General features: G+C 35.8%; 1 protein-coding gene across 5 annotated transcripts in view; it reads left to right on the top strand.

The window, feature by feature from the left end:
- The window catches only part of LOC123526406 (neprilysin-like), a 36,889-nt gene that overhangs the window by 14,175 nt on the left and 10,317 nt on the right, over window positions 1-12,397 (top strand). For 4 of the 5 annotated variants that reach the window (XM_053522952.1, XM_053522953.1, XM_053522951.1 and 1 more), the window contains 8 exons: window positions 677-709; window positions 1,748-1,909; window positions 2,402-2,485; window positions 3,393-3,607; window positions 4,330-4,509; window positions 4,887-4,997; window positions 5,969-6,108; window positions 9,187-9,283. In XM_053522952.1, the coding sequence (XP_053378927.1) occupies window positions 677-709; window positions 1,748-1,909; window positions 2,402-2,485; window positions 3,393-3,607; window positions 4,330-4,509; window positions 4,887-4,997; window positions 5,969-6,108; window positions 9,187-9,283 (1,022 nt within the window). Of the gene's footprint in view, window positions 1-676; window positions 710-1,747; window positions 1,910-2,401; window positions 2,486-3,392; window positions 3,608-4,329; window positions 4,510-4,886; window positions 4,998-5,968; window positions 6,109-8,453; window positions 8,548-9,186; window positions 9,284-12,397 lie in introns of all 5 variants that reach the window. The other variant, XM_053522954.1, reaches the window with a different exon arrangement.

Here is a 12,397-nt window from a genome sequence, read left to right as displayed (position 1 = left end):
GCATCGAATCATAATGGATTGACCGGGTCAATGTCTTATTGCCGTATTTACTCAACTGAAAGTGGTAACAAATTATATTTGTTGTTGGATTTAACAATTTATGTTAAATAATAACATGCGTAAATACCTACTTGATTTTTTTTTGGCAGTATAAAACAGACATAATTTGCAACCAAAATTTTACAAGATGATCATTATATATTTATACAGATGTGCCCTAGAAGGAACTTTTGCTATGCTTTAACTTGTTTTTGAGCATAGATCGGTGGTGTAATGCTCCTTCTCCTTCAGTTTGGAACTGTCCATGTTTACAAACACGTTTGTTTATTTTTTGAGGAGTACTTTACATTTTACTGAAATAATAAATCCATAAGTGAATTTCTCGTGAAATCACGTATCAAATTGATCAATACACTAAACGTATAGACGCTTCTTTAGTAAAGATCAAGAAAAGCGTATTTTGGTTGTCACGTGATTTAGAGTTGTGGCTTTAACTCTTTGAGAATTTTAGATCAGTCTTATTTAATAGGTCTTTGATTTGGGACAAGGGTGTTATGCATTTTCACGTTTCCATGTAATTTAAGTTAAAATCATATATATATAGGACTGTCATAGAAAAAGAATTATACAGAATAGAACTTTAAAATTTGTATGTAAGTTACTTCTTTCGTTTCAGAAATATGTGGAACACCAGACTGTGCTCAAGCAAGTAAGTCGGGTTAAATTTAAGATTTTTTCAAAATTGCTTACATACTGATATCAAAAGATGAGAAATTGCCAAAGATTAGAAATCAGATATTTCCTTGACTGGTTACTTATCACCTTCTTTCATTTGGCTGCAAATAAGGTATAGTATATTGTCACATGTCTCAAAACCCTTGACTTATTAGATTATTAGAACATGATTAATAGACACTCCTCTTAGAAGAAAAGGCACTTTTCCTCTTATAGTGCGGGCTATTTTTCTACGCAATATTTTTTTCTACCGCTAAGGTTACGCACCATTGACAGAGCAATATATGTGTTTTACCAACTGTTGTTATTCATCACTCCACCAAATGTGTGATTCCTATGGAAAATGTGAAATACTATAGGCGTTCATGAAAGGACCAATAACATAAAAATTGCGTGGACGATGGGAAATATAGAAATACAAAAAAATGTATTTTCACTTACAATACTTAAAAACAGAAATATGGAAATATGGTTTTGTATATATGCACGGATAATATATTGATATTGAAACATCCGTCAACGATTCAAATTGCATCGTCCATCTTTTTCAAAGACATTTCTTGTCCAATAATTTTAAAATCAAATGAAGTGAATTTATTGTAACTTCAACGGATGAAAATATAAACATAACATGGAATGAAAAGGAAGAACACCTACCAGATTGAACAGAAAGGCACCGAGTAGTATTTGAAAGGATTTAAAATAAGTGTCATTTATTACCATTTTTGCCTTTTCAGAGGGTACGAATCAGCTTCGGTGATAGCTCTAGTTTACATTATAAAAGCAGTTTTCAAACTGTCTGTATATAACAATAATACTCCACCTTTGTCCTCCAGAACATTAAGCATGTGATGGAGAATACGTTAGCATGTATGCAGTTAAAATGACCCTAGGCCACGGTTGACATTGAAAAGAGGTTTGATAAAAACAGTCTCTGAAAATTATTATGTTGTTATTTCATTTTAATAAACATAGATGCAAAATCTGTAGAGTATTTCTGTGTTATATTTAGCTGCAAGACTTCTAGAGAATATGGACATGACAGTTGACCCTTGCCAAGATTTCTACATGTACTCGTGCGGCGCGTGGAAGAAGAAAAACGTGATTCCAGAATATAGGTCAGGTTATAACGTGTTCGGTGTAGTCAGAGACAATGTCCAGGTGATAAATAAATGTAAGTGCGTCTTATTTAAAAATAAGGTAACAAAATTTCAAATTTGTAACTTTTTTCCTTCCGTTAAATTCACATTGGTTCAACTGCAATGGAAGCACAAATTTTTTTTGTTCAATTTCTTCAATTTGAATGTATAGGACAAGGCCATCACTTGAGTGGGTAAAGAAACAAAGATATTGAATTAATAATCTGACATATAATCTTATGTTACATTACTACATTATACTACAGTATAGTTTTAGGAAACATTAGTTTCTTTACGCCTACGGGAAACGGGTTTCCTCTGCTTCAGCTTATTGCCATTTGGTGTCTTCATCATTTACAGGGTCATATAAACGTTTATTTGGTCTCGTACCTTAATGAATGAGTCTTGGTGAGCTTTAGCAATATAGTCAAATTAGTCAAACCTTTATTGGAACTGCACTTTGTTCAAAGTATGAATATATTTTCGGTCCACCATAATTATGTGCACGCTGTTACGTCCTATTTCAGACCTGCTGGAAGACACGGCGTCGTACCCAGATGTGCCGAGCATTCAGAAAGCGAAAGACATGTACGCGTCTTGTATTGATCTAGGTAAGATGAAACATCCGATAAGTGAGAAAATGTTACCTTAATTTGGAACTTATTATAACTTAATAAAAGATTTAGACTGGCATATGGTCTTTTTTAGTGTACTAGAAATACTTCTATATGGGGAATCATGTCAAACAGTAAAGCTATGCACTGAAAGGCAAACACGAAACAACCGTGATATGGCATTATAAAGAAAGCGGAATTCTAATTTTATCATAAATCAACTCCTAGACAAAGTTTCTATACACATGTTTCTAATCTAGATCATTAAATAAATTTAGTTAAAGATATCTTGATTTATATCACGCTCTTAGATGAAATACCTGAAAATATCAGTGGAATTAATTGCCGAACTTTTTATTGATAATACGAGTACTAGCAAAATATTGATTTGGTTGTTGTATCTTTTATTGGTGTATAAACTTTAAGTCTTTATAAATTAAAATTAAAAAACAAACAAAGAGTAACCTTATCCATTAATACATACGTGACAGCCTCACATACCTATTGAATCTTGAGAATAAAACTGGTTTATAAAAATCGTTGTATAAGTATGTCCTTTTTCTTCTTCTTTTTTTATATGGAAACAAGATGGCCTGATGACGTTAGTTTGCACGGTAAATAGCTTCGTACTTTCTCATAAAATATTGGTGTTATTTTAAGCTGTTTGCATATAATAAACAGAAAAATCGTTAATTTTCACAAATACCATATTTATCCGTCACTGCGAAGATTTTACTCACGGTACGTGTTCGTTAAAGTCCTGGTTGTCTCCCTTAGCATTTTGAATGTACCTCTTTAAATAACGCCAGTTGAATATGTTAAGATAGAATATGTGTTTTCCAGAAAAAGATAATTTCCTACATATTCCATGCATTGACTGTCATAGACTACTTGTATTTTCCAGATAAAATCGAAAACAAAAATTCTACCGTTGCTATACCTTTGTTGGAGGAACTGGGCGGTTGGCCGGTCCTTGAATCAAGCCCAGGCGGCAGCTGGTCGGCTAGCAACTTTAATCTATCTCAGCTGCTGATCTTGCTCAGAAAATATAACAATAGACCTATAATCAACATATATATCTCCTCAAATGTTAAAGACTCAGAGAAGTACATCATCTACGTAAGTACCTTAATTTAAGACTGACTGTTTTAACCAATCTCACTGGTTCAGTTTTTACCTTGCTTGCCTTCATACGTACACGTATTTGCAAATATCTATGGCATATTAACTTACGTACTATGTAAGTCCAGTTATACCTGTACAAAACCGTTTCTATTTTGAAAGTTGTAAAGATTTATACTTTTGTTAGTATTTGCAAATGATTTTGCATAACTACATATATAGTTTCTTCACAGTTCATATATAGTATGGTCCTGCCATTAGGTCCAGATGTGATCAACCTTTCCACTTGTATGTATTTCCCTGATGGCGGTATTCCAGTTACGGTTATAACTTTAGCAGGATTTGCGAAAGTTCTGACTTCTTCGTCAGTGTGTTCTGCATGGATTTTTCAGACTTTACTGTACCGAAAGTTTGCAATAAAAAAGTATATTTGATATTTAGGAGAGTGTTGATCACTAACCTCATTACGTCCATATCTCTTCTATAAAGATCAAAAGATAACTTAAATGACATTTGTCTCTGTGGTCTGTCATTTTCCTTCGCAGTACAGACTGTATTGACGTATCATTTTCACTAGCCAACCATTAGGCAGTTGGGAAACTTTGTTTTTTTCTGGGTAACATATTTGATACTTCTATGTAGAAATGTGTTTTAAGCCGGTGGACATGTTATTCTAATAGTACTGATGACTGTTTTTATAACTTTATACATTAAAACAGTTGGACCAGCCAAGCTTTGGTCTTCCGGGAAGACTGTATTACCTACAAGACAGCTTATCGCACATGCGCGAGGCATATGTCACCCTTGCGTCATCCATCGCCAAGCTATTTGGAGCTGAAGAAGCCATTGCAGAGAGAGAAATGAGAGAAATTCTGGAACTGGAGATCGACCTAGCAAACGTGATTTACACAACACTCTTTAGAGCTAATTGCCAATAGAATTTTATCTAAAATGTTTTATGTTGAAATGTTTTGAATTTGTTGTAGACATACTATAATATTGGCTGTAACATCGGACTTTACAATGTGATTTTATTGTTACGAATGCATTCTTGGACGAAAGTGTGTTTGCATTTACATTGTACTAGTAAACATTCTATTTCTTGATCGTTTTATACTGTGTGAGGTCAAGGTAAGGTGTGTCTACTTTTTAAATGCATTATGCAATACAAGACTGCATTTTGTAAGCAAATAGCTAAATTGATATCTTCGATTTTATCTTATTAGAAACATCATCCTTAACATTGTCACCATAAGATAAAATATATTTGTTACAGATTAGCATGAAGCCAGAGGATAGGCGTGACAATGAAGCTTTGTACAACAAAATGAGAATATCAGAGCTAAAGCAGAACTTCACAGAACCGGGATCCACCGATCCTATACAGGTACCTGCTCTAAGCGTACGAATTTCAAAGGGATCTTAGACAGCATAATGGTATACAGAAAAGAGAACTTAGAATTCATAAATAGCTCTAGACAAAATGTTAGCCCTTACCATGCTAAATTTCTATAATGAACTTGTCCATCTTTCAATTTGGACAGTACCATTAACTGTTAAAAGGGGTGCTTACCAAAAAATACTGACTGAATAGCGAACAGTGCAGATCATGATCAGACTACATGGATGTGCAGGTTGATCATGATCTACACTGGTCGCAAAGGCAATATCAGTTGTGTTTAGCATGATAAGGGTTAATCTCTGCGTTGCGAACGAACGTGACACGTGACACCGGCTACAAGTTGGTATGCTGTAGTAGAGTACTCTGATAGACTGTTTGCATTTTAAGTGAGGAAGAATATTTTAAAAACATTTATATAGTTACCCCTAATGACGTAATAAGTTAGGAAATGATGTTAATATTATTGAACAATACCAACACTATATTTTGACGTCACTGGATAATCCAGGGTATACTATGTGTATTGTTTCTACTCAAATGACATACGTCTCTCAAATTTTGCAAGCACGTTGCGAGTAGATGGACAATATTGAGTTTGAGATCTGTGGTTCAAAGTTCAAGGTCACAATGACTGTTATTACAAAAGACATTTTCAGCTCAATATTACAAGGATGAGTGGCTATACGATCAAAAGACTTGGTAGGCATTTTTGCCTATCAAAAAATGAGGGACCCCTATTTCTTGTTCGGCTTAATTCCGAAAGTTTATCTCTTCTCAGATTGGCGAGGGCTCGCACAGATAACAACATTCACTGCATTTGAAGGTTTCTGTCCTTTCCATTCTTTTCAAGCAAACATTCTATCGTAAATCTGGTCGTCGAAAAGGGCAGGAATTGAATAAATAGATTTATAAGCTCGGCCAAGCATGTTTTTTTTTCTGCATTAATTCCATTGTAGTTTGACTGGTTAGAGTACATCGGTGGTGTCTTTGATCTGGAGGGTGTGAAGATACCGATGAACGAGAGTGAACATGTTGTCGTAAGAGCCGTGCCATACTTCGAGAAACTGTTCAACGTTCTTCAGAAACACGGGAAACGGTATTTTCTTAATTTCAAATGTAAACCATATTAAAACAACTCGTAGTGTGCTTTTTCTGGGTAGGAAAAAGAATTTATAGGGCGGAAGTGTTTGGGAAGAGCGTTTTCCTAGACTGCATAATCTGAATCATAATATAAGATTGTCGGTACGAAATCCGAAGAGTCCAGAACAAATATTCAGTACTGGACTTCCCAAGGAAGGAGACAAGAAGACTAGAATAAACTAGACAAGGTGGACTAAACTATTACAAATATAGTGTAGGTAGATAACAAGACGAGAACTACACAGTCAAGATTCGAGAAGTATCATAGAAGGTTGTGTACGTATATTTCTTTCTGCAAATGTAACTTGATAATGCAGTAGTAATTTATAAACAGAAGAAGAATTCTTACAGCAATATGACTGATATTTTGCCACTATCTTATAAATTAATAAAGATACAAAAATAAAAACAAAAAGTGTTATATAAACATAACGTAATATGCTGTTTTTATTTGAAAGGTATTGGCATAATACTAGGATATACATTATGCACATTTGATTGATTGTTTTTGTATAAGTATTCGCTAGATCTAGCACCATTTGAGCATTTCTCTGCATTTCTTCTGTATCTGTGCATGCATTAGTACCTGCTAAATGACGTTTCACTTCAAATTTCTATACGCTTATTTGTTAGATGTTGCTAGTAAAAAAGTTGTTTCTAGTACTGCCATGTGCACTGTATTTTTCATCTTTCTGTCGCAAAGAGTAGTTGAACTGTGACACGACAAATGATTCACTCACAGAGTTGCCATTCCTGACCTTGTCCGCTAAAACGTGATTAAATTCTAATAGGTACAATTCAAATGGCATATGACGTTAGGAAAGATAACGAATTTTTAACACGACCCGATTTAGTTCCCTGTAAAAAAAAGAAGCTATGTGCGTATGCAACAAAATGACTGTCTGGACGTCACAGTTAGGGGGCGTCCGGGTAAATTCGGACGATTTTTAACAGTTCGAGTTTGACAGGTTGCTGTGAAGGTAATTTTGATTCGCTGCTTAACAAACCCAAGCAGTAAGGAGAAAGAATATCTACAGATGCAATATTCAATCATATTTAGCTTTGTTATTTGAAAATGTTGTCACACAATCGATTTCATTGGCCCTGCCCTCAGTCGGCATAACTCGGACGAGGTAGGAAAATTCGGACACATTGTAGGAATAATTCGGACATAACGAAATACGTAGGAATAATTCGGACACTAAAATTGTTTTTAAAAAGTAAAATTCAAACATCTGAAAAATATAGATATTCATCATTATTTATATGCAGTCAAACCTGTCTATAAAGACCACCCTCGGGAGAGTCTTTATTAGGAGGTGGCCTATATTCACAGGTTAAAATACGCTGAAAATGTTAAAATGGGAAACAAAATATGCGGTCTTTAGAGCCAGGTGGTCTCTGTTCAGAGGTGGTCTTTAACACAAAATCGAAAACAACGTAGTACAGGGAGTCTGCACTGTCCCTTAAAATTGCATGTTCGAATGTTTCCTACTATAAGAAAACAGGTGTTTTAACCCAGACACTTAAACTTTTGCCTTATTTTAGACAATCCTTTGGGGGAAAGCAACAGATATTATTGAGTTTTTAACATATTTATCTTCCATTTTGAATACAAAGTTAAAAGCAGTACTATAATATTATGCCTGATACATGAATTGAATCCTCTTCGAAAAAATCCCGCCTTCAAAGATATCTTTGTTGTTCGCAGAAAGAATGAGTACTACGTCATTACTTCAGTTGTTACGTTATATCCGATATTAAGATGTTTGGTGACTTGATTGTATTTTAACGGAGACATATCAATTTCACAAAAGAGACATAAATTAGCCTTATCGGATGTGAGAACATATAATTATAGATTTGACTTTAAAACTGTACGAACTATGCCGATGTCCGAATTTACCCGGACACCCCCGTGTTAGCGTCAAGCTTCATAGCGGCCCGCTGGGAGAGAAAACCACACATGCAGGCACATATTTGGATATTGTCAAGGATGTAGATAATGATCCTTAATCTTGTATTAGAATCGAAAAATACAAACAAAAATACTTTAATAAAAGACCTTCTCTTAAACGTTTTGCACGAATTTTCCTGTCTTATTTAGTAGACGAATTTCTAATCCAGGGACAACACAGATCAGGTTAACTGATCGTCTGTTTACGTAAACAACATAAACATATAGACATGCATACAATACATCTTTGATATATAACCCGATACAGTATGGCACTTTTTGTCGTGATGTGGTTCAGTCTTGACTTCTGTATTACTATGCTAGTTAACTTGTATCTTCCACAGCGTAGTTGCTAATTATTTGGTGTGGTATATTACGAATAATCGAGCCAGAAACCTTGACAGCAGGTTCAGGGATCTCAGAAAAGCCTACAACAAGGTAAGACTTTATTCAAGTTTCATTTCTATCTTCTCTACCATTTGATTCACATATTCCGTAGCAGTGTCTATTTTTGCACATATATTGTAATTTGCCTATTTTTGAAATATGAATTATTCGTAAATCCTCCAGAACTGGTAATTCTAATGATATCGTTAAGCCTAGTCTAAGTGCTTTTTATCTCTCCATTGTAAAAAGATCGCAATCTTGGAATGATCTAGTTACTACTAATAGTAACCCATTTGCATTTAAGAAATGACTATGTAAATGCGTGTCAGCCATATTGGATCTATTCTAAGAATGACATCAAAGTGTTGTGTTTTTTTTTCGAAGTGTTTGGAGCTGACTCATATACTCACGCGGACATTGAGGAACAGGTCCTCGGCTCTAGACGGAGATATCTCAATGTGCAAACAGAAAAAAAAACATGGCTAATGAAAATTCGATTTTTTTAGACTGGTGTTTAATTATTTTGTGTAGTGCAGACATTAAGAACCTCATAATAATATCATTAATATGTGCACATGACCTGCTGCAAAATAAGTGAATCAAAGGAAAATGAGAGCATTTTTATTACATAAGAAAGTATATGTATTGATACAGTTATTTCTTTTAACACTGTTACTAACTATATTTCAGCAAAGTTACTAACTATTTAATGTGGTACGTTGTATTCAAAGAAGTTGTTGGTAGGCTGGGCAGTAAATTCCTTGACGCAAGATCTTCATACAGAGAGGTGCTTGTATTTGCTAATTTTGATTGAAGTGTGATTCGATTCTCTACCAAAGACACTTTATAACAAAGTTCATATATTATATATGTGTTTATGCTGCTACTAGTTGTATATCTGTAGAAATACGAAACAGCAAACACAGATCGCACAGTAGTAGATTCAAAAAGTGCTAACTGAGTTTTTGTCCTGTCTAGTAACTTCCTTTAGTTTCGTTGCAGTACCCTGCAGAAATCACATGACGGACGTTTGGTAGCATTTTCATCATGAAATGATTACTAGGATTCTGAGAACTAATATAAAGTTGGTCGGGAAACCTTGACTGTTGAGATACAAACCAGTTTTTTTCGGTTTTGTTTTGTTGTAATAAGAAACCACCTTTTTCGGTTCTGTTTTATGTTGTTTAAGATGTTGTTGTATAAAGAGACCAGTTGTGCTTGAAGACCACTTTTTTGGCCGTCTCTTAGTTGGTCTCCTAATGCAAATTGTACTGTGTAAGGCTACACCCCACAACTAAAATTTACGTTTTACCTGACTGAAAATGTTTGAGCCGCACCATGAGAAAACCAACATAGTGCATTTGCGACCAGCATGGATCCAGACTAGCCTGCGCATCCGCGCAGTCTGGTCAGGATCCATACTGTTCGCTAACGGTTTTTGTAATTGCAGTAGGGTTTGAAAGCGGACAGTATCGATCCTGACAAGACTGCGCGGATGCGCAGGCTGGTCTGGATCCATGCTGGTCGCAAATGCACCATACAAATGGTTTTCTCAAATGGTCGCAAATGCAAATGGTTTTCTCATAGTGCGGCTCATTTTAGTTGCATCAAACATGAACCCCACGTTTACTCTGGTTTGACATAGGCAATGCAATGCACTTCAAGGATTGTAAGATAAAAACATTTAAAAACGGTAGATGACTACCCTTATAAAGTTTGCTCATTTTATTGGTGATAAAATTGGCAGCTGTTCTAATCGGAAACCGATATATAGAGCTATATATTTTCTTTGCAAAATCTCATAAATCTAGCAGTAATTTTATGGCACTTCTCACACATTTAGGCAGACATTTCAAAACAACCAAATTTGCAAAAACATCTTTACACTGATTTTACAATCTCTACCCATTTTGACATCATAATTTACAATAACGGGGTCACTCTGTTATCATACGCCGAATCCGGGGTGTATCCCTCTCTGTGGTAAATAATAAAACGGATCCCTCTCTGTTCACGCACAGGACCTTCTTTGTGGTAAACAATGAAATCCAACGTCGCCGCTTTGACAGGGAGGTTGGAAAATCAAATTTTTCATCCTGAACACAGGTTTGTGCATAAAAACGTATGAACCACGGGAAGACGTAGCTATCTACCATTGCTTTTTTATCGTTACATTTGTTTTATCAGTTGATACACGTCCAAACGAAGATGGAATGTAGACCGAGGGTACTGGCTCGGATGAACATCGTGCCATGTTTATGAAACTTAAATACGGCTTTCCTTGAATATAGCAAGTATCTAGTACCTTAGATGTGAAGCCGTTGATCCAATCTAATTTGTAAATACACTATATGTGGTTATTTTCCTCATGTTTCCTTAAAAACACCCTACTTTCGATTTCGTTAATTCACGAGATCCGTCTCGGTCGGTGCAATTTTGCCTCACAGGATCCCTCTTGACTCTCTGCACCCGGCACGGGAACCATCTCGGAAAATTTTTCTGTCGGCACCGGCACCCTCAACTTCGTTGTTAGAATTTTGAGATGGTATTCGTATTTAAAAACAGCACAAGAATACAGACTTGTCTGCCCGGATGGACGGGGGGTTCCTATGTATGTTATGGTACAGATGTGCCGCTGAAATGTCCCCTTAGGCTCTTAGATTTGTGATCGTTCACCGTCCGGCGTCCATCCACATTTTCCTTTAAACAACATCTCCTCCTAAACCACCAGGTCAGGTTTGATGAAACTTCACAGGGGTGTTCCTTGGATGGTCTTCTTTAAAATTTGTTCAAAGAATTGAATTCTATACAGAACTCTGGTTGCCATGGCAACCGAAAGGAAAAGCTTTAAAAATCTTATTGTCCAAAACCACAGGTCCTAGGGCTTTTATATTTGGTATGTGGTATCATCTAGTGGTCCTCTACCAAGATTGTTCCAATTTCCCCCTAGGGTCAAATATGGCCCCGCCCTTGGGGTCACATGGTTTTCGTAGACTAATATAGGGAAAACTTTGAAAATCTTCTTGTCCAAAACGACAGGGCCTAGGGCTTTGGTATTTAGTATGTAGCATCATCTTATGGTCCTCTACCAAATTTGTTCAAATTATCCCCCTAGGCTCAAATATGGCCCAGCCCCGGGGGTCACATGGTTTATATAGACTTATATAGGGGAAAACTTTGAATATCTTCTTGTCCAAAACCACAGGGCCTAGGGCTTTTATATTTGGTATATAGCATCATCTAGTTGTCCTCTACCAAGGTTGTTCAAATTATCTCCCTAGGGTCAAATATGGCCCCGCCCCGGGGGGAGGAGGAGGCACATTGTTTAAATAGACTTGTACGGGGAAAAACCTTTAAAAAAAATCTTGTCTTAAACCGTAAGGCCCAGAGCTTAAATATTTAGTATGTGTTATGCTCTAGTGGTTCTCTACCAAGATTGCTCAAATCATGACCCTGGGATCAATATAAGCCACACCTGGGTGGTCCCTAATATTTTACATAGACTTATTTGCAGAAGTGGCAAAGAAATTTAGACCACAAGCATAATGTTTGATACAGATTTCAATATTCATCTTGAATTGTCTTAATCATGACCTACTGACCTACTTTCTTGTTATTGAAGGTACAGCATAGAAATTTGGACCACCAGTTTAATTTTTTTAAACAGATTTCAGTAGTTATCTTGAATAATCTTTACCATGACCTACTCACCTTGTTTTTGTTAGTGAAGCTTAAGCAAAGAAATTTGTTCAAGCAAGCAACTAAACTCAGGTGAGCGATATAGAGCCATCATGGCCCTCTTGTTTGTGTTGGTAGCTGGCATGGAGAACTACTAAGAATAAAACACTTTACATTCACGGACAAATGTGCAATTCGGGGAGCATCCATCGTTTTTTAAACG

Source organism: Mercenaria mercenaria, chromosome 14, assembly GCF_021730395.1.
Source record: "Mercenaria mercenaria strain notata chromosome 14, MADL_Memer_1, whole genome shotgun sequence".
Classification (NCBI taxonomy): Eukaryota; Metazoa; Mollusca; class Bivalvia; order Venerida; family Veneridae; genus Mercenaria; species Mercenaria mercenaria.
Note: the sequence above shows the minus strand (reverse complement) of the source record. Positions and strands in the feature narration are given on the sequence as shown.